The 27923-nt window shown below is 38.9% G+C and overlaps 1 protein-coding gene and 1 long non-coding RNA gene across 10 annotated transcripts in view; one reads left to right on the plus strand and one right to left on the minus strand.

Annotated features, from left to right (window-relative positions):
- LOC143163987 (uncharacterized) overlaps positions 1 to 2253 on the minus strand; it is a 69248-nt gene extending 66995 nt beyond the window's left edge. For both annotated transcript variants that reach the window (XR_012996006.1, XR_012996005.1), the window contains exon 1: positions 2108 to 2253. This is a non-coding gene — a long non-coding RNA (uncharacterized LOC143163987). The remainder of the gene's footprint in view (positions 1 to 2107) is intronic.
- RAF1 (Raf-1 proto-oncogene, serine/threonine kinase) overlaps positions 1 to 27923 on the plus strand; it is an 81199-nt gene that overhangs the window by 34297 nt on the left and 18979 nt on the right. For 2 of the 8 annotated variants that reach the window (XM_076345959.1, XM_076345965.1), the window contains exons 1-8: positions 1717 to 1838; positions 12689 to 12744; positions 20617 to 20832; positions 21727 to 21839; positions 22909 to 23011; positions 24552 to 24709; positions 25690 to 25788; positions 27246 to 27399. In XM_076345959.1, the coding sequence (XP_076202074.1) occupies positions 20626 to 20832; positions 21727 to 21839; positions 22909 to 23011; positions 24552 to 24709; positions 25690 to 25788; positions 27246 to 27399 (834 nt within the window). In that variant the 5' untranslated portion in view covers positions 1717 to 1838; positions 12689 to 12744; positions 20617 to 20625. Of the gene's footprint in view, positions 1 to 1017; positions 1118 to 1716; positions 1839 to 12688; positions 12745 to 20616; positions 20833 to 21726; positions 21840 to 22908; positions 23012 to 24551; positions 24710 to 25689; positions 25789 to 27245; positions 27400 to 27923 lie in introns of those variants that run through there. The other 6 variants (XM_076345966.1, XM_076345967.1, XM_076345960.1 and 3 more) reach the window with 5 other exon arrangements.

Genomic DNA, 27923 nt, shown 5'->3' on the forward strand with positions numbered 1-27923 from the left:
GTGACACTTAAGAGAAAAGCTCTATAAGAATTTGAAAAGAATGATTCACATTTATAAATTTTGTCCTTGGTAGATACCATCTTGGTCTGGATTTGATTTTCTGGGGTTTTTTTGGTAGGTCTGAGCCCATGGCAATGGGGAAGAGAAAAAGAAGAGAATAAGCACTTTTCCTAATAGAAGGGTTGAAATTTCCATGTGGTTTGTCTTGTAAGAGTGCTATGAAAGTTTAGTTAAATCGTTTCTTTTAGCAATAGTCTCTTAAACTAGAGGCATTATTACACTGGAATAAATGGATAATTTCTAGAACATACAGGAATAAAGTACTGAATCACAATATTCTAGAGACATGGAAATTTCTGTTTTGGCCTTCTAGAGCTCCTCGTTACCATCCCCATTTCAATCTCCTATTACTTGGCAACCACACCTCTTCCTGGAGGGCACCAGTAGCTAAAGGCTTTGTATGTTTTTTTTCTTACTCGGTACTTACAAGCCCAACAGTACTGCTTTTTTTCTTGCCCATGCTATGCCTCTATGAGGTTAATGTGACTTTAGCTGAACTCAAGCCTTGGTTTATATCAGAATGAACCTTCTTCTGTAAAGAAATCCCAAATAAGGCTGAGAGAATTTTGCTGGAGGCTCTTTTTAGAGAAGTGCTTATTTAATTAACAATTAATGTAACTTATATGACTGTAAATGCAAATATGTACTCTCTTTAAGCAGTTCTAGGAGAAATGTTTTATTTTGCAATGGCTATCCTTAGAAGTTTTGTTTTGGGATGATAAATTAACTGTTTACTATTTAATGTGCGGCACTGTACATTTTCAAAGCCTGACCTAAAATAGGTTAGTTTGTGGTGCACTGGCAGTACCTCAACAGACAGCAGAGTCCTTCAGTATCTTTACTCTTACATGGAGGCTGTGCCGAGTTACATACAGGGGATTGCTGTCAGACAGCTGTTCCCTGTCTCCTCCAGGAAAAGAGGTTGTACGCTATTTTTTTTTTTTTTCTTCTCCCCAGATACCTTTCCCAGCAGTTCACACCCCACCCCTCTCAGCACGTACCGCCTCTTGGGAATTTCTGCCTGTTCCCTTCAGAAACAGGGTTTGCTTTTGAACAGGTAAGACTTACGGGCTCTATTCTGGAAGCGCGGCTGAGGCAGGTGTCGGCCCGGAGAGGGGGCGGCCCTGCCCGCAGGGCCCTGCCGGTGCGCGCACACCCGGGAGCTAGCTCACTGCCGATGCGCCCCATTTAATTAATTGCCAAACAACCAAGAGATTTAGCCTAGGGAGGGCTGAGCGGGGGGGCGCGGGGTTGCAGGGAGGCGACTGTAACGCCAGGCTGGCGGCAGCGCCGCGGGTGCCTCTGGAGAACTGAGGGGAGGCGGCTCGGTCGCCCCGGCAGGGCCCGCTCCAGCTCCCCCGGCGCAGCGGCAGAGCTCATCCCCCACCCCTTCTCGGGAACCGATCTGGGGGTGGGGGAGGAGAGAGGCAGCGGGAGCGCCTCGCCTCCCTCCGCGGCCGAGCGGGGGCAGCCCGCGGCGCCTCAGCGGCTGCCGCCGCTCCCAAATGGCGGCCCGCAGAGGGGGCGGGGGCGCGGGGAGGAGCGGGCTCTATCGACAGCTCGGCGCTCCGCGGTCAGGCCGAGAGGCGGGGAGGAGGAGGAGGACGGGAAAAGAAGGAGAGAAAAGGCGAAAGGGAAGGAGCCGAGTGCCGACAGGTCGATGGGCGGAGGATAAATGTCTCGCTGAGTGTGAGGCCGCCATTTTAGATGAGGAACGAAACGAACGGCGCCCAGTGGGATAAGAGCCTGGAGGGAGCCGCCGGGAGGGAGTGACATAGGTAGGAGCGGCGTTGGGCTGGTGAGCGGCAGACAGCAAGGCAGGGAACTGGGGAGAGAAGGGCTCCCCCTCCTCCCCTTTCTCTTTGGCTCTCCCTTCCTCGGTGCTGGCGCCTGGAGCGGCGCCGGCTGCTCCCAGCGGCGGCTCAGCTCCGGGCGCAGTGACCCGGCCGCCGCCTCGGCCGTGAGGGAGCTAGCGCGGGGGAGGACGGCCGCTCGCCCCCTGACGGGGACCGGGGGAGGAAGGAGAGGGAATTGGCCGTCTCCGTACCTGCGGGTCGCGGCTCATCGCGGAGCCCTTTGCGGTCGGATCGTCTAGTGCGTGCCGCTTCCCCTCCGCCGCCGGGGCCAGCGTCCCTGCCGCGGGGCCGCCCTGTCCGCCGCGGGGCCCGGGCGGGGGCTCCCGCCTCGAGATGAGAGGTTGCGCGGCGGCCCGTACCTGGGAGCGGGGAAGGTGCCAAAAAGCCCGGGGCGGCGGGGGGGGGGGGGGGGGGGGGGGACGGGACGCGTCTAAGGCCCGTCGCGGCTGCGGCGGATCAGGTGGGAGGGGAGGTGTGTCGTGGCCGCCGCCTGTCAGTGCCAGCGCGGAGCCCCGGGGCCGGAGCCGCCCCCCGGGGGTTGGTGGGGGGGATGCGCGGCCGAGGCGGGTGTGCGCCGGGGCTGGGGCCCCGCACCGCCCGGCCCGGTGCTGTGGCGGCCAGCGGGCGGGATGAGCAACGGGCATCCAGGAGCGAGCACCTGGAATGGTGCCCTGGTGGCGGCGGGGGGGGGATGCCCAGCGGTGGCTCTGCTTGCCCAGCCTCCTCGGGTCTCCGCTTCGTTGCTGGCAGCTTTGTCGGTCCTGTGCCTCCAGCGGGGACTCCCTAACCTTCTTTGATCTACTGTCTTCTGAACCGAGAACGGAAAATGTGTTTAAGTTGTATTAGCATAACTGAATGCATTCTGCTTAGGCATTCTTCGGTTTGAGCTGCTTGCTTGATTTTTTTTTTTCCACTTGGATTCAGTTTAAAAAAAGACACTTGAAAACTGGAGTAAGATTCTTTAGTTTCCCAGTTTCTTCTAAACTGTTACAAATTTGCCATGTATAAATGGTGTTATTCCAGAGCCAGGGCTCGAAGATTGCACTGTTTCTGGACTCTTTTTATCTACAGTTTAAATGTACACACAAATAACCTGCCTGTGCTAATAGCAGCATGTCTCTTGTCCATTGTTCGTCTTGCCTATGTCAGGCTAAATAATTTGTGTAGAATTTTTTTTCCTTCTTAGCCTTTAAGTGACATCTGTAAATACAGAGACCTTACCTGGGACAGTGAGACCTCAAAACCAGTTGTAGTGGAATTGCTGTAGCACAGCGTGCATTCCAGATGCAACTGTGGGTTATCGTAGGTATGCAAAACAAGAAGGGTCTGTAATGGAGTAAAACTAAGATTCTTCAAAAACCGAAGCCAACTTAAAATATCTGAAAATAGTTTTGTACAGAAGACTTTTAAAATGTCTTTTATTTTAATGCTTCTGAAAAACTCAGCTCCAAATATTGCCTAAAATACCTTTTACCTATTGGGTAAAACTAGGATATAATTTGAATGGACATGCTTATCCTTTAAGACATGTCTGCAGTGTTGGTGCAGAAGAAAATATTGAATTGGTGAATGTGAGGGTTAATTTCAGGCAGTTCAGTTAAATCTATTCTGTGGACACCCATTCAGAATGGAAGTGGCTTTAATTTAGTTTGTCTTAATGAATATTTTCTGTAGGTAAACCCTAAGGCTACACTTAATAATAAAAAAGGTATGGATCTGTATATATGTTCATGAAATGGATGACTGATTAATATGGTAAGCAATTTAATCTTAGATTATTAAATCAGATGTGAACTAGCTTACTTGGGTTGGAGCAGTGGTGCTTTCAGAAATCTGGAATGTGTTTTTCATATGGTTTGTTGCCATACTTAATATCTTCAGGACTGGACAACTTATTGTGCAACACTGCTGACTAACCTGCTTTGGAAGAAAATCTGGAAGTAGCAGAGAAAATATCTATTTTTTTCCAAAGAAGATATAAAACTTTTTTTTTCCGTTGAATGCCTTTGGTGTGTACATGTAATTTTCCATTTTTTATTCTTTAACAACAACAAAGTCTATTCAAATTACATATGAAGTTACAGCTGTCTCAGGGCCTGAGCTTACTACAACGTATTAAAATAACTCATATTTTATAAACCACAAACATGACCCACGGAAATCATTGGTCAGCACTTCTTGATATGCTAAATCAGCACTAGTTTCTTCTGGGACATATACTCCCCTCCTCCCCCCAGTTTATTTGTTTGGCTCCTTCACTGTTGGGAAACCAGGAGTTGAGGAAAAAACAAGTTTTCCTTGTTTTCTGTCTTTGAAAACAAATTAAATTGAGGTGATGAGAGCTGTTGGTTCTAAAACTTATGTAGGAGATGGGAACCAAAAGCTGTTAGTTCGAATTACTATGTATAAATAAGTCTATAAATCAGTTAGTTTCAAATGCAGGAGTTGTGCTGATAAATTCACTTTTGTGTTATAGATACAGAATGTTTAAATTATTTTTATATTCCTAATAAAATTACGAGAGCAAATGAACTAACAAAGTCTAGTTCAATACAGATTTGTATTTGGGTCTCTGATCACCTCTGCTGCAAACACACCATCTTTCTCTTCCATGACACCTTCAGTCATTCCCTTTGCCACACTTTTGTAACACCTCTAGCACCCCTTGGTTCTCCATCTTCGATATTGCCTTACTTAAGCACCCTCCAGATTTTTTCTCCTCCTCCTCTCCCTCTGTTCTTAGGTTGCTTGTCTACCTTCCTGGCCTGCCAGCTAGGCAAGAGGGAGGGTTTTTTCTTGGTTTGGTTTTGTCACGTGGTGATGTGCTGCTGCAGCTGGCACGCCAAAGGTTTGTGCTGTGGTGCCCCGGCTGATGAAAAGGCCAGAAGAGCGAAGGATTCTTCCGTGCTTTGGCTTCCTATTTCCATAGCCTGTGGGAATTTCTTACTCTTGATGCCTCTGCCTAACTGTTTAGTTGAAATAAGCTAATATGTCCAAGAGCTGCTGTAGGAGAGGTAGAAGGACAGCTGGGTGGCATGATCACCTAAGACCAGTTGCCTAGGAAACAAGGGTAACATGTTTTTGTGCAGTTGAATTTCCAAAATTTCCGTGTGAATTCAGCTTGAAACAAATGAATAATTGAAAAGGATGATTGTTTTGTAAGAAATAAGTTCCTGGACCATCTTCTAACTTAAAAATGCAGAAATGTAAAGGCTGTGTAATTGTGAAGAGAAATAGAAGTCAGTGTTCTATTTCTCGTAAAAACATTAAATTGCATAAGTCAAAATTATCTTTATTCAGGGAAGTAACAAAAATAGTCAAAGCAAGATTAAAACTTGTGATTTAACTAAAATTTCAAGCATGGTAATTTAAGCATGATTTCAGTAAGTTTCACCTAAGTTTAATTTGTAAATGAGCAGACGTGTTTACATCTGCATTGTACCGATTTTGATTGATTTTGTGTAATTGCTTACGCAAAACCCTTCAGTATTTTCTGGTATGAAATATATCCATTGTGTATTGAATAAGGTTGTGGAAACATTTTGTCAGCTCTAGAAATTAATTGAAAGAGGAGTTGATGTAACACTAGGAAATCAGGTAAAAATGCTAGCTTTATGACAAATTAACAAGGTATTTTAGCAATGAGCATGCATTAGCTCATGAGTTTTGAGACAGCATGAAGTGTAGATACAACTTATTCTGTATGGGTAATCCAGATATGTATTTAGTGATGTTCCTAGTTTTTCTGAAAAGAAAGTCTGTTTTGGACAAAGTTCTGTGAATAATTCTCAGTGCTCTGTTGGCTCTTGCTGCATACACTATTTTTTTGTAAACAGCGATTTTGCTTTGAAAAGCAGCTGGGGCACGTTTATTCCTTTAGTGACTTGAATATAGTGTTTGTACCATAAATGTCATCTGTTTCACACAAAGTTGATTTTATTGCAGCAGTGTGTACTGACCTTTTACAGTTTAATAGAATATGGTCATCTTGTGTACTGAAATGCTGCAATGCATACAGTAGACAAGGATAAACAAAGTGCTGTTCTCGAGTCATTTGTAAATGAGTAAAGCATTTTCTTGGTAGACTTCAGAGCTGAGAATTATAACTGATGATTAATAAATAGAATGTTTACATAAGTGAGTATCCTTTTTTCAGGGTTTTAAGCAACATAGTCATTGTGATTGAATTATAAATTTTCCAGAGGTTTTTGCTTGCTTATGGGGAATGACAAGCTTCTTAGAGCTAAGATTTTAACGTAGAAAACCTCTGGATTCATGTAGAACAATACCGTGGCAAATGCAGGTCATTGGATTTGTTTGCAGTTGCAGGTGTGTCTGTGTTCTGCCATTTCTCCTATGCATGTTCCAAAAGTATCCTGCATGCTTGCAGAGCAGTAGCACAGTTAAATCAAAGCTGATTGGTTTTAACTTCAAGCAAAAGAGTTTTAGAATTGCCTTGCAAATAATCTATGCATGTGGTGAGTGTGTGAGTGAGTCTGCCTTGTTTTCTTTGCACTATCTGAAAATCTGCAAATGGGACCTGTATCTCCAGCTCTTCTGATAGAAGCCCCTTTTTATGTTGTTGTTGTTCTCGGTTTCATTGCTTTGTGGAACCATTTCACTTGCTGTGTTGTGGCTCTCTGCAGATGTTGAGTTGATTACGGTAGTGCTGCCTGTTTTCTCTTACTACTGCATTACATTGCTTCATTTCAGATTTCAGCTTATGTTGCATACTTGCTATTGGTTTGACCCTAAAATATTTCATTTCTGACAAACAGCTGACAAAAGGGTGTTAATTAATATTGCATTCCGATTGAAATACGTAGTATCGGTTAAGAGCAGTTGAGACATCTTGTATATATTTAGTTCACAAGCTAGAGGGAGGTTGCTTCACTAACTTGCAGTTGGGTGTGGCATGGGGTTAACCATATTAATTAAAGCTGGCTCAGAGGTTTAGACTTTAAAAAATGGCTCAGAGCCCCCATTATAGTTTTCTGTTACATAATTTTTTTCACTATAGAACAAGGTAGAGTTTTGAAAATGAGTGCTTTAGGAACACTTAGCTGGAGGAGGGACTAGCAAGAGGGAGATGCACGGTAGTGCGCAAACAGAAGAAAGATGTCTAATGCCTTTGTACCTTTGTAGGGCTAACATTTAGGTATATGCTGAGAAACTTTAATATATGACTAATCTTCCTTTTTATTTTTCTGTAACGTCTTTTATTTTGCTAGTAATTTGCTTCCAGTATATGTCCCTGTCAACTCTTATCAGTAATTTGAGCTAGTTTTTGCATATTCAACTTTCTTGTTTTATTCTCAATCATTTAACAGTGTTTGCTCAAAGACTGGTCGTGCTCTCAATATTTTCTAGAGTGGCCTTTTCAGTCTATTAGGGTACCAGGAAAGGTACTGCTCTCTCTTTACTCCCTTACTACCTGTGGAAGGGATGAAGTTTGTCTCCCCCACTGTGACTGCTTGTTGGACAAACAAGTAAATCATCACCCTTTTTGCTTTATTCTAGAGTTTTTCCTGTGTAGGTGAAACTACGTGTGAGATTTTACATAAGAGTACATAAGAATATACGTGTACTCCCTTTTGTTTGCATGGAATTGTTACAGAAATGTAGGAACACAGAGGGATAGTCCTGCAAAGTAATAGAGCAAATGTAGGGAGGACCATTAGACTGGAAGCTTCAATGGTGGCAATGTTGCTGGGAAGAAAAAATACTAGTTAATAATATTTTAACAATTTTTTAACATTCCTAATTTATTGCTACCCAAAAAACTGCTAGTTACGTTATTCCCAAATAATTATCATAGAAAATAAAATATTTTTATAAATTTCTTGAAAAAGCAAGGTAGATTTTAATTCCACTTAATGTGGAGATGAAAGAGCCTATGATTACTTCTCTAGCTTCCAGTTGAAAAGGTGTATTTGATATATAGTAACAGCTTGATTTTTTTTTAAAACTTTGTTTTAGAAACTTTGTTCTGAGTTTCACTGAAAGTTGATCATGTTTATGACATAGGATATGACTCCAACTTCAGATTCTGTAAAACCTTTTTTTAGAATTCCAGAAGTTCAGAATTTACCTAGCAATTGTTAATGCCAAAATTAATGTCAGGTAAATATTTTCCTTATTTTGATAATTTCTGATAGAATTTGAATTCCTACAGTCTAATCTGTTTCGTAAACCCATTAAAATACCTTTTTTTAATCAGTGCTTTTTTTGGCAGCTCTTTGTTGTAATTTTATGAGGTTTTTTGTAAAACCTGTATTGTAAAACTCGTGCATTAAGCATGGTAAATGTGTCTAAACTGTCTGCTTTTGAATTTGCATTAGACCTATGTGTATTTCTTCATATAGACACACACAGTACTGGGGCCACTGTGTGCAATTAAGAAACATACTTTTGATTTTGGCAGCACTTTCAAACTAAAGGAGAGTTAAATATGTTGATGATCATTCAGTTTTTCTTAGACTGAGGGAAAAAATGTAATAGTATCTTTGCAAGCTAAGTGACATCCTGCTTTTTCATAGCTTGCTTTTCCCTCCCTATCTCCCTCTCCTATAACTTTTGAAAGCTGTCTCCAATCAATACCAATCTGTAGGCATGAGCCGGCAGAAACCTGTTTGTGGTGTGGAAGATGGGAGGATACTGGTTTCCCTTGTACCTAATTAGAAAGCTAAGCAATTTCAGTCATCTGTAAGTCAAGCTGCTGGCTAAGGAGCATGAATATCTTCTAGCAAAACAACATTTCTGTCTCTGATCACTGATCTAACAGTTTTAAATGTTCATATTATGACAGTTGTTATCTTTATGTGGAAACATGGAAAAAAACCCATCTAGAGTTCAGATGCTAGGGAGTGGTTGTTCCAGGGTGGTTGGAGTTGAGGGGGTGCGTTTGCAGAAATGGGCCAAAATGGGTTTACTGGAGGATGGCACCTGTGCAGCTGCGAGAGAATATAGTAAGTTGAGTAGCTTCCCGAGTGTGTTGCAGCCAAAAGAAACAACAAAGTGTGCAAGCCTCTAATTTTATGCTGACATTTAACAAAAAATAAACCATATTCTGAATTACATCATTCATCTGTGCTAAATGCTTTAGAAGCAAGTATAAAGCTTACACAGGCAATAATAGCATGCTGAAACAAAGTGTTTGTGTCAGAGTGATACAGTGGATTGATTTCAGTTGAAAGTGAGTTCCAGAGCTTACTTCTTAGATTTCTCAAACCTTAAGTTGACTGTGTAACTTGTTCACTGGCAATCAAGAGGTTATAAAAAGAGAGCCAGCTGATGTTGCAATCTAAGCACTGGCCATATAGTGGAAAGACTCTCCTCTGGCACGTTCGCTAGTGCTATTTTTACCTATTCCAGTAAGATCTGCCCTTGTGATGTTAAATTACAGGACAGTACCTGGAATTATTTTGTTTTACAGAAGTGCAGTATGCTCTGAAGAAAATTTTCAATAAAATTATCAGGCAGATTGAGACTAAAATTGTCTTACATTTGAAAATATTTCTTTTTTCTGTCACCACAAATAATACTGCCGCTGTAACTGTAAGATACTCTTTCACTTTTGTTTGCATATTTTATGTCTGGCAGAGGGTTTTTTTAATTTTGGTTTCCTTTGTATATTGAGTGTTTTGTCTTTCTGAGTTTCTCATGTGGAGACTTTAAATAGGCAATGTGATTTTTAAAGACACGGAATTAACAGTGTAGCCCAAGAATAAGCATAGTAGGAGGTTTTTGTCATAACTTCTAAAAAGTCTAGCTGGTTTTGATTAAATTTTAAGTTGATGGTTCCTTCACACAATAGAAAATGAATTTAATATTTTTTTCTGGGAAGAGATTTTCAGCACTGCCGGTGACAGTGTGTTGTATCTACCAAATTGATTGTAGTGAAAACTGGAGGAAACAGCAAGAATGCTGTAACAGTATAACACTGGGGTTCAGTTGTAGAAGTATCACATATAGGATATCACCGATGTATGACCGTCTGAATCACAGTGCTGAAATGTCTAATGTTTGTGATTACCTAATCTTAAATACAGTATTGTTCAGGTGTATTTTCTAAAACTGTCAGCATCTAGTTCAAAAGTGACTTGACAACACTGAAACTCAAACCTATCATTTTAAAACTCTGTTTCAAACTCTTGTTCTGGCTATTTGTGCAATTAGGTGCATATTTGTAGCAGAATTTTTAATTTTTCAAAAGCAATGGTTTGACACTGAAGTATGATCAGTGATCAACTTGTGCGAGTTCAGCATTCCCCTTACAGAACACCTGCTTCCCTTGCTCCTTCTCTTGCACTGTGGAGTCTCAGGTGGAAATCCTGCAAGTAGGTAAACTTCCTCCAGTATAGAGTCGTTTTCTTCTCCCTTGGCTTTGCCATTGTCTTAGGTGAACAATTGTACTTCTCAGGTTTAATTGAATCTCACATCTGCAATAACAGCTGGTATTTTTGTCAACTCGCTTCTTAAACCTTCCTTGTTGCCAGTTCTGTTAGCAAATGTTTTTACTGATTTTTTGTTTTCATGTATCTCTTCTCTGTCAAGAAAAATACATGATTTTTACTCCCTTACAGCTATTACTTAGGTTGCAGGTAGAAATATTGTACGTGCTTCTTTTTTAACCCATCACACTTGTTTTATGCTATGCCTTCTCGATTTGTATGTGAGATTCCTTTTTCTTCTGGCTGATTTTACAATAAAAGTGCTTTAGGTTTTCAGTCTATAAAACCTTTTCCCCTCCCCATCAGTTTTCTCTCCTCTTCTTCATCTAACATTATCCGTCATACTGGCTGGATTAATTTTCTCAAAGTTTGTCCCAGGCTCTTTTCAGCTCAGTTTTTAGCTCTTGTTTTCCTCAGGAACCGGTCTTTACAAATCTCTTGACCTCTTGGCTAAATGTGAGGATCATAACTGTATCCTTGTTTTTATCAGTTCACTAATTTCAACCTAGCTACTTTTAAAAAACAAAACCCAACACTTCCCCCTTACGCCTCCATGCCTATATTTGTTCCTATGAGGATGTCTTTCTCTGGTCCTCTGCTTATTCTTATGGTTGTTGCGGTGGTTTTGATCGTCCCTGTTTTTGTCTGCTTCTGGCCCCCACGTACTTTCTGGTCATATCACTTTCCACACCTTATTCCTCAGTAATGTAATCTGTTAAAAACAAACAAACAAACAACACCTCCTCTGCCTTGATTCAGTGTGGATTATTTCCTAAATATGTTGTTATTGCTGACTGGTTGTCTTCTGTTAGAACTAAAGATCTCAGCTCTTCCTCTGGTGTATGAAAGACAGCACTCCTTCCTCCCTTCTCCCCAGTCTCCCTGCTTGTCTTTTTCCATGGTGGAAACCATATTCACAATATTTTGTATGTCACATTCCTAAATGTTTGCTGTAGAGAGGTATGCAAGTTAGTAAGCAGGGTAAATGTACAGTTCAGACTGTAAGTAGGCTTTAGTTTTAAAATTATTAAGTGGCTCAAGGTGGAGATCCCAAAGCATTCTTCTGGTTTCTTGTTAGTCTTTGGGAGTTTGCTGTCTTGGGTAAAATCATTGCAGCTTCCCCTTCTGCCCCCCACCTGCTGTATCCAGGAGAGAGGATACTTCTAACCAAAAGTGAGCTAGCAATGTAAGATCTCTTCTTGAATTTTTTTGTGTGTACCGTCTTGTATTTCATATAAAGAAAGACTTGAGGAAGCTGGGACCGTTCAGCCTGGAGAAGAGAAAGCTTTGGGGGGATCTTATCAATGTGTATAAATACACTGATGAGAGAGAATGAAGAGGAGGACACCAGGCTTCTCACTAGTGCCCAGTGACAGCACAAGGGGCCATGAGCACAAATTAAAACACATGAATCTCCATCTGAACATGAGAAAACACTTTTTTTTACTGTGAGGGTGGTCAAACACTGGAAGAGGTTGCACAGAGAGGCTGTGGAGTGTGTATTTGTGGAGATGCTCAAAACCCAACTGATGTGGTCCTGGGCAGCCTGCTGTAGCTGACCCTGCTTGAGCAGGGGTTTGAACTAAATGATCTCAAGAGATCCCTTCCAGCCTCAATGACTCTGTGACTGTGTTGCATCTTTGCCTTCTCTAATCGTCTCTGCGTGGGATTGTTTTAGGAATTGCTAATTAGGATGGGAACTTTGGGTAAGAAAGCATTTTATCATTTACTATCTAGTGAGTATTTTTGTATATTTGACTTGCCCTTCTTTCTTTAACTAATCTGAGCTTCCAATCTTTTAATCAAGAGTTTTTCAGCTTCCGTAGGAATTCTTGCTCTTACAGTTAATGCTTATATGCAAGATACAGATAGCCTTCAGAGGCTTAGCTTACCACCTTCTTTGTTTTTGTTTTGGATCCAAGATTTGTTGTAACATTTGTGAGTCAGCAAGGTGTTTCTGTATGTAAGTAAGGAACTGAAGTCTGAGAAGAAAGTATTCAACTCGTACTTAATTTTTACTTTAGTGAGTTTTTAGCTGTAAGAGATTTTTATGATGTTCTTGAATAAGAATGAGATTATGTTGAGCTGGGGTAGCATTTGGTTGTCATGCAGTCTGGACTTACGGTGCATCTCATTACACTGAAACGTTGCATAAAATTATTAAAGGCTAGAAGGCCCTGAAAACTCTAACAGTAGAAGGATGATTACTATTGATGTAATTCACAAAATATTTTTTTATTAATTTGCTATGTTGTGCATGTGTATAAGTTTGTCTGTTAAAATAGTAAATATCTTCTGTTTTTGTGTTACCTTCCACAGATGATGTACTTCATCCTTTTGTCATAGGACTTCATTTGCTTAAAGGAAAACTAAAGGTATAAATAATTTTCTCTGGCTGTCTTTCCCTTCCTCCTTACCCTGCCCCATTCTTTCTTCCAAGGTCCCTGGGTCTTTCCTGGGGGAAGGGAAGCTTACCACAACCGAGGTCTGTGCTTGTATTCCTTCACTGCTACTGAAATTTGCTTTTTGTTTTCTGAGAAATTCCACAAAATTGATACGATGCCTACAGTTGTTTCAGTGTTTGCTTTATCAGAAGTGTATGTTTAACTTAAGCTCCTACTTTAGTCAGTCTGCATGGATATTTACTTTGCAGGGGGAAAGCCCTTCCTCAGTTTAGAACTTTAGATCTTGATGTTTGCCTGTCTTCTCCAAATAGCATTTGCCTTTCCACACAACTACAGATCTGTTGTGAATAATCCAGACCTAATGTAAATCATGTCTGTGACATTATCTTACAACTAGTGGTTGGGTTTTTTTTTCTTTTCTGAGATTGTACCTCTGAAACAAAAAGTCTGGTATGGCACTTTGTTAAATAAATAAAAACCCACCCAAACCAGAACTGTAATTTCATGGATGTATTTAGCAAGATAATGTGAGATAGAGTTAAAATGGAGCATAATTTATTTTTGGAGGCACTCAAGACAGTAAATGTTTGACAGAGTCTAAGTAATTTTGCTTGTATACAATCTGTAATTTCTAATTACGTTTAGTTTTTATTTGCCATTTTATGCAGGCTTCTTTACAAATACCGGTGCATAGGAAACAATAAAATAAAGTTGTTAGAGCTGTCCAGGCAGTTTGTAACTAAAATACTCAAGTAGTATCGTGTTAGATTTAGTTCATATTGCAGAAACATATGTTCAACTATTCCCAGGTGCACTTTATTATAAAATATAAGGGAGAATCATTTGTTCTGTCTTCTCACAGAAAAAAAGGTTAAGGCCCCTTCCAAACCTTTCTTGGTGCTATTGCCCCCATTCCCTGCTGCTCCCCCCCTCAGTCTGTACGTTTTTTCCATGCCCAGGCTCTTAGAATTGCAGAATTGACCTCCCGGTGGCACTGCTGGTTCTGGCACAAAGCCCACATTTAATAAACTAAATTTATTAGTTTAAAGCTGCCCTGAGTGAATGCAGAGAACACCTAACTCTTGAACACCTAACTCTTGAATTAGCTGAATCACTGCATCCTGTTCTGTCTAGCTGTACAGATAATCTAGCATTGTCTGGTATTTTGCAATGGTATTTTAACAGTAACTGTGGTATGTCTGAACTGTACAGTTAGCCTGCATAACTAGCAGCTCCCAGCAGTTACTTGAATAACCTAATCTCAGGCTGTGTTCCTTTTCAGCAAAACTGAGGTTGGTTTAAAGACTGGTATGTTCTCAGTGGTGGTGTCCTCAGTATTTCTTCATTTACTACGTGCAACTGAGAGACGACAGAGCCAGTAATTCTTTGTGCTGAGAGTCTCAGTCACTTTTGTTTAATCCTTGAAAACTTGTGTGGGAAGGGCATTTAGTGGATTGCTGACATTTGAGTAACTTTTTTATCCTTGCTGTAAAGTGGATGAGTTCCAGGCAACTGTAAACACAGTTTGGGGCTTTCATCCATACTTGAAACAATTCAAGCATGAGCAAGTTCAGAATGCAAATAGGCACGTGTCTGAGAATGTATGTACAGTTGATAGAAAGGCTTGGGGGAAAAAAATGCTGGTCCGAAATGTCTTGCCTGTGTAATGCCAATAAACATGTAAACTCATAGCCCCACTTCTGCAATGCAAGGTCCGCTTTAAAGATCTATCTTTCTAAATTTTTCTTTGGAGGGTTCTGCTGTGAAGAATTTAAGATTACGATGAAGAAACAAGAAGTCTAAGTGTGACAAGAGTGTCATATAATGTGATTCTGATACAATCAGATAGAAGAAAGCAGTGTTCAGCATGCTTTTTATTTCTAGTAATGCATTTGAATTTACCAAATGAAAAGATGAGGATGTCTTAAATATCACTTCAGCTTTAATAGTCTTCATAATGTTAGTCTTCATAATGTTAAGAGAACACATTTAAAACATTGAGTGACCACCTCTCAATATTTATCAATTTTGATTATAAGATAAAAATTATAAATTATTATACTAAAAAAAGTGGAGGTTTTACTTTACTCAGTTCTATTAGGGGGGAGCTTGCTTTTTGGCATCGATCTCTTAAAATGAAGGACATTTGAAGGAGAAACCCCAACCTTGTAGATGTATGAGAAATCTGCTTGGGTTGTTAGACTGATCCTAACTCATGCCCTGCATTTATGTTTACACTGATCACAGCTTTATTTATTAATATAGGAATGGGTCCATATTTATCTTCTACTGCTATGAAAAGCTACTTTTAAAAAATACTGCTATATATCACAATAGATACTTGTTTGGTGTGGATTTCTTTTTTTTTCCCCAGACAACTGGTCATCCATGCAATAAAAAATCAATTGAGGGTTACTGTATGGGAGGGGAACTGAGAAAAGACCACAGTTAAATGTATTATTGATTTTTTGTGTCAGAGATTAAAACTTTTCTTATAAGCAACTTTTAAAGCTTATATTTTCTAACAAAAGTGTGGTGTTTTGCCTTTGTATATGTATTTCATTAAACATGAGCGTGGCTGTTAATTGTTCGTGTGGATAAAAATGGCAGCATGTGTGTGTTGGGAGGGGGAACTGTATTTACATTTTCTTTAAAAGCTTTTGGCGTTTGTTTCATAAATAAAGGAAAGGGCAAGGCATCTAAACTCTATACTGAGAGGAGTTTAGCTTTGTATCCTGTGAACTTTCAGGCTTCGTCATTACCAGTTTCAGCATTCCTTGGGGAGATAGACTGAAATTTTTAACAGTTCAGTCTAAACACTTTTTGCTAGTAGTGGAAAAAGTTAAAGTAACTTAAAGTATCTTTTGGATACGAATGAATGACATGAGTGTATGATCTGAGTGGATATGAGTGAATGATCTCTAGGAATTTGTTAGTGTCAGGTGTGCACATTGCATAGCTGTTTTGTGCATTTGGTTTTAATGCTTGTTCAAATGACTATCAAAATCTGTAATTCATGCAAAAAGTACTAACTAAAAGTGCAATTTTGGTCACAGTGTGCAGTATACCTGTGGGAGGTGGAGGAATAGAATGAGATTTTTGTTCTGCTCAAATTGAATGTTTAATATGAAACAAGTCAGTATCAGTTTCCTAGCAGTACTGGATCTACAAGAGGACTGATATACTCATACTTTAATATCTTAAAATATTCTTTGAATGCTGCTGTTGCAGTTTTTCAGTTGTAGACAGGCTGTTTGAAGTAATTTTCATGAAAGTGAAGAGTTGCAGGAAGAAAAATTTTAAAGATGCATGGAAACATTCAGCTGGCAATGGATTATTTGAGCATGGCATAAACATAAATCTAATACCTGGTAAAGATTATGTTTCAGAAACATGCTTGTAATTCATTCAAAGGAAGAAAAACTAGTTTTTCTGGAACAGACAAACTAAGAATTATGTATTTATGAACTTCCCTACTTTATTTTAAATTGAATTTCTCTTTAGAGCATATCAGACATCTTTTCACTGGAGTGAATTGGTGCGGATCTTGGGAGGGTTGGAGAAAATGAATTTAGTTTCAGTGAAAATGGCTTTCATGAAATACTGGTTGGAGCAAAAGACGCAAAATGAATAAACAAATCAATGCTAGGGCACAGGTTACAGGACACTGAAAGGTAAGCTATGTTGTGCACGTCTTGCGTGTTAAGGTGGCCAGAAATGCAACCATCTGTGTCCTGTGAAATAATGTGTCTGTTGTCTTCTGCTGTTGTACTTGCGTCTGTGTTCAATGTACCAACTAGAAATCATGTGTGTTTGTGCAGTATTATGTTGTGTGATTACATATATATATTTTTTTTGTCAGTTCAAAGCTGGTCAAGTAGTTGCCATGTTAATTCTCTTACCTCATATCTATGTATACAATAAGCTGTTTGAGTTCAAAGTGGATGTTTTTGTATATATTCATATAATTTTTTTAAGCTAGCTTTCTTTACACTAGAGGGCAGGGGAAAGGTGTAAATCATTCATAAATTACTTCTTAAGAAGCAGCTTTTATGACTGTCTCTATCCTTCCATGACAACAATTTGAAATAAGAACAGTGACTAGGCTTGAGAAGTGAACATGTCCAGTGGCTGTCTATACAGTATCAGAATCAAAGTGTTCTTGGCTAGACTCCTCTTGGCCTGAGTGAAGAGGTATTTCTGAGGAGCTGGAGCCTCCTATCATCCTACATGAGGGTTGCCTCTGAACAGTTGCAAAAGTTGGCAGCAGGACAATTGATTACTGCTGTTTCTTCAACAAGCCCCACCTTACCAACTGCATGCCCTTGTACCATGGATGCCAAGAGCAGGTTTAGCAACTTTTCATCACAGATTCCTTGTCTCTCCCCAGGAGACTTCAAATATCTTTTAAACTTCCCTTTCTTCTCCCCTACCCCTTCTACCCTCAGGCCACTTGCAGGTCTTTCTCCACTCCAGGCCAGATCTGAGCCAAGTTCTCATCTTCTTCCTTCAGTGGTGGCTCCTTGAAGTGTGTGAGTAGAAACCCATAGCCTTCAGTTTAGGCAGGAAGGAGAGCTAAGGATGGCATGTTTTAGATTTGCCTGCTGAGGTGAGAAGGTACTTTCATTTTCTGGAAAAAGAACTCTCAACGTCTGTGAGCAAACCCAAGCTGCCAGGGACACAATCATCAGCTGCAGCCCAAAAGACGGCAAAAACGCACTGATGAAGCATGGTGGCAAAAGAGAGCAGGGCATTGCTGGAAGAGAGGATTATGCCAAACGTACACAGTCCTGAGAATATCCAGCACTTACTTGAGGCAAAGATCCTACAAAAGAGAAGGATGCAAATGCATAATCAAAGATACAACTGACATTTGTATTGTACAGAAGGCTGATAGCAGTTGCTGTCTTTGTTTTTCTGACTGTGTGTACAACAACCTCAAAATGTGTTTCTGTGATCTACTCTAGTAGGCTGTTCTACAGTATGCAGTAGGCCTTTCATATTCGGATGAGAGAACACCGTTAGAGCAGGGAAGTACCTTTTTTGGTATGAAACTTAGCTTTTGTCAAGGTGCAAGTTTGAATTTTTTGTCATTTCCTGTTTTCTCTTGAATTTTTCAGGAAATGTTACAGCATGTCAAAATATTAAATACAAAGGCTGTAACGTTAAGGTGTTGTCAGCTTAAGTCAGCAGTGACAACAAGGAGGTTTTGATGGTTGTCCCGGTATTCCTTATCTCAGCTTACTTAGTTGAGCTCCTCTTCTTGTTTTGTCTCATGTATTACCTGGAAGGGTGAAATGAAGTAGGGTTCCCCATAGTGGGTAAGTTAAGAGGAAGAAAGAGAACAAGCTGTCTGGGTTTCATCTTACCCCTCTTATCTAACAGTTTATCTCCACTCTGTTTTTATTGTTGCCATCTAACTAGTTACTCTTTTAGCTGTCCATGCGCATAATACAGTTGTTGCAACTCCTTTTTCATACACAACTCCTTTTTCATACACAAGTCCTTTTTCACCTTTCTGATTCCTGACAGTAGGGCAATGCGTACGAGTTGCGAGATTGTTGTATTTGCTTGAGTATGCTGAACTCAGTTGTATTCCTCAATTTTATCTCCCCTCCTCCCTCCTTTTTTCAGAATGTCTCTGTGTCTTCCCATTCCTTGTTCACTTTTTACATCAAATGTAAGACTTGTCATTTACGTGCCATAGATTAAAAGAAAAAAAAAAATCCAAGTATCTAAATCCCATTAGATTTCGATTGGGTATTGAGTTTTAAATCTTACTGACATTTAAATATTTTGAACCTTTGAACAACTGGACCTGCACAACTGATGGCATTGATGCAGGAATGACAATGATTGGCAGGAGAGAATGAGAGGATATGTATGTTGTCATTGTATACGTTGCCAATGAAAGAAATGTTCATGAAGTGACCGAAAGATCCCTTTGTAGCAGAGAATGTAGGAGTGTAGGAGGCCTAAAGTTCTGCCGCTGCATTTTGCATGCGATGGTAGGTGCTTCATATAAACCAAACCTTTTTCTTTGTTGTTACATGTTTCATTTCTAGCTCTAGTCAGATCTGGGTTTAGGTCTCTAGCAATGTTAAGTACTTACAAATCTAGCTAAGGCTTTTCAGAGTTGTGCTGAGAATGAAGACACTCTGAAATTCAAATTTTGTCCTTCTGGGCATCCCAAAATGGACACTTAACACTAGCGGAGATCTCTTTTTCCATGAATTCCATTACTTTAGCTCTTCAAATGTAACAAACACCGTCGTCTTTTCTCTGACATAAGCATGTGAATGTCTGGGATAAGAGGAGCTTTTTTGTTTGTTTGTTTGTTTGTTTGGCATGGGTGCTACACAAAGGGGCATGAGGAAATGAATTGGAGGGTTCAAATAATTTGCAACAAAGGAGGTACAGGACCACACATGAAATGAGAATTTAATAGATGCTGATAGGTGTTCAGTAAAAGAGTGTTTGGTATTATGTACTGAATTAAGTTGTTAGTGATTTCAGGGGAACAATGTAGGTCTTTCAGTGTAAGTCTTTCCTGTGCCATAAGGGGATGGAATTTGGATTGCTTGGAAGACCTTTATTTGGAAATTTCCTGACTTACTTGCTTTTTGACTTTGCCGCTTTAATACAGCTTTCTTTACCTTTCATAGAGGTGATCAGGAATATAGGTGGTGTGCACGACCACTGAAGCTGAATTTGGAAACAATCTACTGATGTGGCAAAAGATGTGCACTTGCACTGTATGGTTCTGAACATCAGTTTCTCAGATGTTTATAGAAGGATGCAGCTTTATGGAGGAAATAAATTATTGTGCTTATTTTCACTGTTCCTTTTTTTTTTTTCTTTTTGAAAGCTTGGTAATGAATCTGGCTACTTGGAAATTTAGCAAGGAGTACATTTCACTGTTCAAAACTGTTTCAGACTTTGTTTTTGCTTAGTTTTGAATAAGATGCGTTTGGAGGATAATTTGGAGTGGAGTTCAGGCTGCATTGAAGTTGTGATAGCTGGGGGAAAAAAATATACTGATACCTTTATCTTTGTCCCGGAGTGTGCAAAAATAGTACTGTGTGCTGATTTGGAAGTATGCAGGGGGTTGTTCGTGTCCCTGCACTGGAAGAGGTTTATGCTGAAATGTAACTGAGCATAGTGTGTGTGGGGTTTTAGAATTTTTTTTGCTGTTTCATACTATGTAAATTGTGATACTATTAAAATGTTACGTATTTTGTTGTATACTAACAGTATTAAACTTGCTATCCTTTTTTTAAAAAAAAAAAACAAACTACCACAAACTAATAGCTAAACCCCTCCCCCCAAAAAACCCAAACCAAAGTCCCAAAATCACTGATAAAAATAGAATTTCTTCAATGAATGCTTTTTATTATAATTCCTGTTGGGTCTCTTTTTCTCAACAGTACAGTCAGTGCTAATGCTTGCATGCCGTATCTGGCTTACAGGACTATTCTTTTGGCCTGCAGCTAGCATCTAGCCATGTTTCTGAAGGCCCCTCAGGCATTGATTGTCTAAATTAACATGATGGTAAACTGCTCCTGTGACACCAGAGATGCAGTGAGAGGAATTATGCATATATTACTGATGATCTGTTTATGTGCAGAAAGTCAAATGCTTTCAAGACTCAGGCTAATTTTGCAGATGTGGGTGAACTGTACCATGTGTGTGTAGGTTGATCATGTCACAAGGGAGAAGGCAGTGCAGTTTTCAGATGCTTTCAAAAGAGGCTGTGAGGTTTGTTGTCTCAGGAACAGAGAGTACCACTTCATAGTGAAGGATATTGTAATTTTCCTGACTCTCTCAATTTTTGTTTCTTAGACCACATCAATGGAGCACATTCAGGGAGCTTGGAAGACTATCAGTAATGGTTTTGGACTCAAGGATTCTGTCTTTGATGGCCCAAACTGTATTTCACCTACTATCGTCCAGCAGTTTGGTTATCAACGCCGAGCATCTGATGATGGCAAAATATCAGATACTTCCAAAACTAGTAATACTATTCGTGTTTTCTTGCCCAACAAGCAGCGCACGGTGGTAAGTCTACATTACCTTTATGTAAGAAATGTCGTACTGTTCCCATTGCTAACACTATGACGTGTATCTGGCAACAGAAATGCCAAGCTTCACAAAAGGTCTTATTGTGATTAAGTGTGTTGTCATCAGTTTGTTAATTCTAGAGGACGTATTTTGAAAGCAGTGTATTTGTATTTTGAGAACCTGTATTTCTCTACCTCAGTGCTGTATTTTTCCAATATGCATGAGCAAGATACTTTGCTTACATATTTAACATTAAAAGACAGTAGTTGGCTGACCTAAACAATGATGCCTGTATGAAGTAAAATATGTAGTAATTTCTGTCACCATTTTCTTCACTTGGATGCCCCCAGTGAAGTATGGTAGTTAAAGCTGAAGTGAAACTTCTTGAGGGAACACTTCTATTACTTGGAGCTGAGTGTACTAATAAGTCTTATGCAAAGTTCCCTGAAATCTAAATTAAGCCTTTTTCTATACTTAAGGTAACTCCATTTACCTGCTTTTCTGTTACTTTTATAGGCTACCTACTTGTATGAGTGCTGTATAAAATCCTGTTTCATAGAAACTTAGTGATTGTAAGAAATTGAAAAGTTATAAAATGGCTTCAAAACTTCCTTTGCTTAAGTACACAATAGTTATGTATATGGCAGAAAACATGCCTGCCTGACAGGTTGGCTTAATGCGTGGCAAGTTAAATTGGAAGGCACGGCAGTCTGTTGTTACATCATACAAGTAATTTTTATTTATCTATTTATTAACTTCAAAAGTGAACAGCTGTGTAGTTTTACTGGAACTTCTAAAGAAAAGGAGAAAACAGTGACTTTTTTATTTTCCCCAAAAAAGCTTAAACAAATTCTGCAATCACTGACTAAAATCTTTTTCCTTTGGTCACAGGTAAATGTGCGAAATGGGATGACCTTACATGACTGTCTTATGAAGGCACTTAAAGTAAGAGGTCTGCAGCCAGAATGCTGTGCAGTTTTTCGGCTTCTTACTGAACCAAAAGGGTAAGAGTCTGGAACATTATATGTGAAACTTTCAACTAGAGAATGTAAAAATCTTGGTTTTAGAATAGCAGCAATAATGCTTTCTTCCTCTCCCTTGCTACTTTCTTTTAAAAGCACAATTTGGTTGTGCTTTTGGATGTGAACACTTCCATGTTGCTTTCTTTAGGGCAACTTCTTCAGCTTCCTGGGTATTAAAAATTTTATTTTTGTTTTAAAACTAAATATTAAAAATGCTCAAAATTGAGGGGTACACTCAAGTGCTTGTAGCCTCTTATGGAGGCTTTTGTCATACACTAGATGAAATGATGTGCTATGCCTTCATATTTGAGGTGCATTTTTCCTTTGCATTTGTAGTTGGTAAACTTCAGTGCTAGTGATTCTTAGCCAACTTAAATGAACATCTCCTCTGTGTGCTCAGTTTTAAGGCTCTACATTCCTCTAGAACTTTTCAATGTTTGGATTTAAATCTCACTTCAGATATTCCTTATTTCTTGTAGGACCGGGGATGCTGCTATTAAATACCAAATGATTCTTTTACAAGCTGAGGGAGTGAAGGTATCTCATGGAGTTAATACATTTAACTTCACACCTCGTAAGGCTTGGGCTTAATGCCCTTTTAAGCCTCAATCATGAGGCAGTCATTTGTGGGTTTACATCTCTATGTAACTGAGTCCGTTCTGGGGTCACCAGTAACTTTAGTGCTGAAGCACGTAATATGGCTTTCATGTCACTAAGTCTGCCATTCATAATTTCTTATGTTTTGTTTATAAGGGTATTTCTGTGACTCCATTACAGCTTCTAGGTGTCTTACTTCAAATAATCTATATATCTAAATGACTTAAATGTTAAAAAACAAACAGAAAGAGGGGTGAATAGCTATGTTTTCAAAGTTGCTTCTAATTTTTTAAGTGAAAGACACTGAAATATAGCTCATTATAAGAGGTTAGCCATGCTTTTTTGTATTTGTTTTCAGTTTACTCAAGAAAACTCACAAAACATAGATCACTGATTAGGCCAGACTTCTTATCTCTTTAAGTAATTTGTTGTCCCCATTTTCTCTTTCTTTCAGAAAAAAAGTGCGTTTGGATTGGAATACAGATGCTGCCTCCTTGATTGGAGAGGAACTGCAAGTGGACTTTCTTGATCATGTTCCACTCACTACGCACAATTTTGTAAGCTTTTCCTCTTCTGTATTTTGATGTAAATTGTATCAGTTGAACCATATATTCAGTCGAAGAATGTTTTAGGCATTAGGTACCTTTTGGCTTTCTAAACACAGGGTGGAGTTCAGAAGTGATGATTTGATTCCTTCACCTCTACTCCCAACAAATTAGATTAGCTAAATGTCAATTTGCAATGAAATGCCAGAATTCTATTTACGTTCAGTGATTCCTAGATGTTAGAGACTTTAAAAGCTCACATTACACGTATTCTTCAAAGGTCTGATGATTGTAATTTTTATTTTATATAAATATATATTTCTGTAACTGTCATATTAAGACATCATGTCTTTAAAGTCCAGAACTGGGAGATAACTTGCATTTTCAGTCTCTGGCTCATCAATCAAAAAAGGCTGGATAAGTTTGGCAGCTTTATTGGACTGTTGGTAATTGTACTGAATGTACAGGGGTGCTGTTAATTCTGCAAGGTCATGACGTTGTTTTGTGAGCTAATGCTGCCTTGTAATTTGACAGTGTTTTTGGGGGGGATGAAAGACTTCAGATTTGAAGTTTCTTCTCAAAAATTATTTGCTCAGTATAGAGCAAATAAATAGAGTGGGTTTTTTTGTTTTGTTTTTAACAAAGAGATAATGCCTAGCTCTTGCAGTTTTACCTTGCATTATTTTGTTCTCCCTGGGAAGGAACTCTATTCCTATATTCTAGTCTTTTTGTTGTTTTGTCCCAGAAAAATATTGTGCCAAGTGGCACAACTAAAGGATTATCATTTACATCCATTAGAAAGGTTAGGATTGATTTACAGAAACTGAAAGTAGCTTTGCTTCTACTTCACATTTTTAGAAAACTACAAATAAAATCATCTGTAGTTGGTCACCAGAACACTAATATTTTTCTCCAGATCTGGAAGAAGCTCAAACTTTGAGCCTTCTTCCACAGTATGCTCCAGAGGGAAGAAGCCCTTTGGTTCATTTTAATCTTTTTCTTGTATTTCAGAACCTTTAAAAAAATGTTAGATGCCATTTAAAAAAATAAAACTTCCTTAAACTGTTTTATTTACTAAGGAATTTATTTCTTATGCAAGGGGTATTGGTTAGCCATAAACACATGACAAGCATTTTGACCAAAAAAAAAAAAAAAAAAGAGGTGGTTCTTATGACCTGATTCTCCTTCACCTCCTTGGTGATACTAAAAACAAAACCCCCAATTCTTGGCCCACCCAACTCTGTCACCTTACTGAGCACAAAATAGTACTTTTGAATTTGACAGAACACTTCCCTTTTTTTTTTTTTTTTTTTTTTTTTTTTTTTTTAAATAATCAAGTAAACAAAGCCCTAAATGTTTGTAAGCTTTCTAGGTTTCCAACTGAACTGGAAATATATACAAGAATACTCGTGTGGTTTTAAGATCAGTAGCACTTTGGGGGCACTGATAACGTTTTAAGATGGTATTTATTTATGTTGAGCTCTGAAGATGTTCATCTCGGCTAATGAAGAGAAGCTAGTGGCTTGGATTAATCGTTTAATGTGTTTTCTAGGCTCGGAAGACATTTCTAAAGCTTGCTTTCTGTGACATCTGCCAGAAGTTCCTCCTAAATGGGTTTCGGTGTCAGACATGTGGTTATAAATTCCATGAACACTGCAGCACTAAAGTTCCAACCATGTGTGTCGACTGGAGCAATATCAGGCAACTCTTGTAAGGACTGTTCCTTTTTAATAGCAACAGTAATTCTCTGTGACAGACAAGCATCGGTTTTTTAATCTCTTATCGTAGAGATAAATTTGGATTGTTGGGAAGTGTAGTCACTTTCATCAATATACAGAACTTGTGTATTGATTTCATAAAACAGCCAGCAATGATTGTCTATTCCCAGGTGAAGAAGGCCGTTTACATTAAATGTGTTTTGTTCTTGCTGTAAATTTTAATATTTGGGACAAGCAAACAAAGATCTTGAATGACCAGGCAGTTGCTATAATGCTCTCTGTTTCAACAGAGTAATAGTAATTCCTCTCACATAACACTTTTGTTAGAAGAAAAAAAGGTCACGATTCAGTTGTTTTTTAGCTGTTGGAAGCATGAGTGAGTGTTCAGAACTACCACAGCTTTTGACACCCTGTTGAAAATGCATGGAATGGTGAGAAAAGAAAATTGATGAAGTGTAATACTTTGCTAACATTGTTTAGAAAAAGTTGAAAATCATTATGTTAGAAGAAATCCTTTTATGCAAAAGTGTTAAAACCTATAATTGATTTTATGTGTCTTACTTAGTGATTGTATTTTTTTTTTATAACTAAACTTGGTCATATAGTTATACAGTTTCTTATACTGACTAGTCATTAGAGTGCAGGATTACGTGTGCCACTTGGTGCTACATGGGTTTAATAGAACTTAAAAAATTCAGTGTTGAATACCCTTTCAGAAAAATCTGAAGTCTGATGTAAAAAGATTTGTATCTTAGGTTTAGGAAGAACACATGGAAATTTTCTTTGGGAGTCTGAAGACATAGTTTTTAGTCATATCATACACAGAGGAAAAATATTATGTAAAGATAGGAATGTGTTCATGAAGTTAATTATGCTGGAAAGAAACAGCCCTTTAAATTTTCAGCTTTAAAGAGCATTGTACAGGAGGTAGTGTAGCAGTTGAAATTGTAATTGTTTTTGTTGATATTTCAGATTGTTCCCAAATTCAAATATCAGTGACAGTGGTGTCCCTGCACTACCTCCCTTGACAATGAGACGGATGCGGGAGTCTGTCTCCCGGATACCTGTTAGGTAAGCTAGTATTTCCTGTCATTTCTGTTTTGGGAAATACAGTTGTTTAAAAACAAAAAAACCAAAACACCCCCAACTCCTCAAAAATAGAACAATCTTATAGAAGGTTGGGATAAATGTGCAAGAAGGCAACACCACTTCATCACAGATAATATGTAGTGTCCTTTCTTGTTCTTAGAGTCAAGCAAAATGTTGATCTGGGATTTTATATTTTTAATTTTTAGTCTTAAGATTTTTAAGGGAGGATATTAAAGATTTTCTGGAGACCTTTGTTTTCCTGTCTAAGAAAATTCAAGGCTCCCTTTGGTATTTTTGTGAATTAATTTTATTTTATCTGATCAGGTAGCATACATGTGAGGGTTTGCATGACTTGCATACATAAACTAAAATAGCGTTCTAATGTTATGATGATAGATAAGAGTTTAAAGAGGGAACAGTGGAAACTAAAAGTATGCTCCTCTTAAAGAAAATTCGGAGACCTAAAGAGAACGTTCCTGTAGTTTTAAATGCTAGAATAAAAATTGTTTCCCTTTCAAAGGGGCCCATCTTCTGATCCTAATTTATGCCTGTATTCTTCTCCTTGAAATTCTAGAGGCTGAAGAGGGCAGGCCATCTTTTGTTTTTTCTACATCCCTTTGAAAAAATCTTGGCCTATTCAGGAATGAGGCACAGAGCACGTAGCTGACTTGCAAATGGTTCTATGTATTTATTTATTTATTTATTTTAGTGGGAACTGCATCAGGAATTGATCTTATGTTCTCTTTGCCATCTTACTCTATTTCCAGTGTTGTTGAACAGTGACTCATTAACTTGATAGTTTTTTAAGCTTTTTATGAAGGCTGGCTGATTTCAGTTAAGATACTTGTGTGATTTGGGATAAATAAGGTTTGAGTGATTAGCTGTGATTTATAACTCTTTGTTGAACTGGATTTTAGTGTTGGCCTCCTTTTAACTGGTATTGGGTTTCATGACTTCCTTGCTGGCTGTTCCGTGCGAACCGTTGAACAGTCTAGCAAACCTCTACAAATTCAGGGCTTAGCATTAAAAGTAGCTCTTAAGCTATGCGTTTAACAGGCTTGAAATGAGCAGTTTGTTTAAATTTCACAGACCTGAATTAATCCAGCAGAGCCAGTATTTTGTCAGGGTATTAAATGTGATTTGATGGGGATTGAGGTGAACTGTGGCAAAATTTATAACGGCAGAAACAGGCTTATGTTAAACACACTAGATACGTATATGAGCTGACAAGATCTTCAAGTTTTTAAATTTATTTCCCAGGTTAAACTGGGAATGATTTAGCTGACCAAATAGTTTAGTTAGCATGTAAGTCCCAGCTTTTTCTCTGTTTGGAACTCTGTGTATATTGCTTTTGGACAGGTTACATTGAACAGTATTTGTCAATTGCTAGAGGGGAAAAAATAACCACAACTTTCCCTTTCTCTCTCTTTCCTTCTCAGTTCCCAGCACAGGTATTCTACACCTCATGCCTTCACATTCAACACATCAAATCCTTCCTCTGAGGGCTCCCTTTCCCAAAGACAGCGATCTACATCCACACCAAATGTCCACATGGTTAGCACTACAATGCCTGTAGACAGCCGGATAATTGAGGTAATATTGGTAGGGAGGGAATAGCATAAAGTTAAACTAAAATTGTGACTGGCCATCTAATAGTCACTGGTTGGTTTTTCTTCTTTGCTTTCTGTCATTTGCTTACTGTTTACCTTAGTTGGCTGAGTGATGAAGAATACAGGTGACACATTTGCATAGAAAGTTAGTAGTTCATTCTTGCAGTCTTTATCAACTTTGCTGAAGTTCTACGTAGATTTTTGGTGTCTGTGAAGATGTGAAGGAGCTTAACAATCAAGTTTCACAGACCTGAAAAGAAAATCAGCTCAGTTTTGCTGAAGAAATAATTATTAGGCATGTCTAAAAATGTTCTTTCAAACTTAGAAATCTGGATTTGTTGGGGGCTGGTGTTTATTTTAAATCAGACTACACGTAGCGTAAGTCTGGATGTAGTTCTCAGAGTTGGGATACTCAAATCAAAGCTTACTGGCAATATGTTTCGTGTTACACCCGTATGGAATTAACAGTGATTCTGGGCTTGTGTGCTAAAGCCATCTGTATCTGAG

This window comes from Aptenodytes patagonicus, chromosome 8 (genome assembly GCF_965638725.1).
Source record: "Aptenodytes patagonicus chromosome 8, bAptPat1.pri.cur, whole genome shotgun sequence".
Classification (NCBI taxonomy): Eukaryota; Metazoa; Chordata; class Aves; order Sphenisciformes; family Spheniscidae; genus Aptenodytes; species Aptenodytes patagonicus.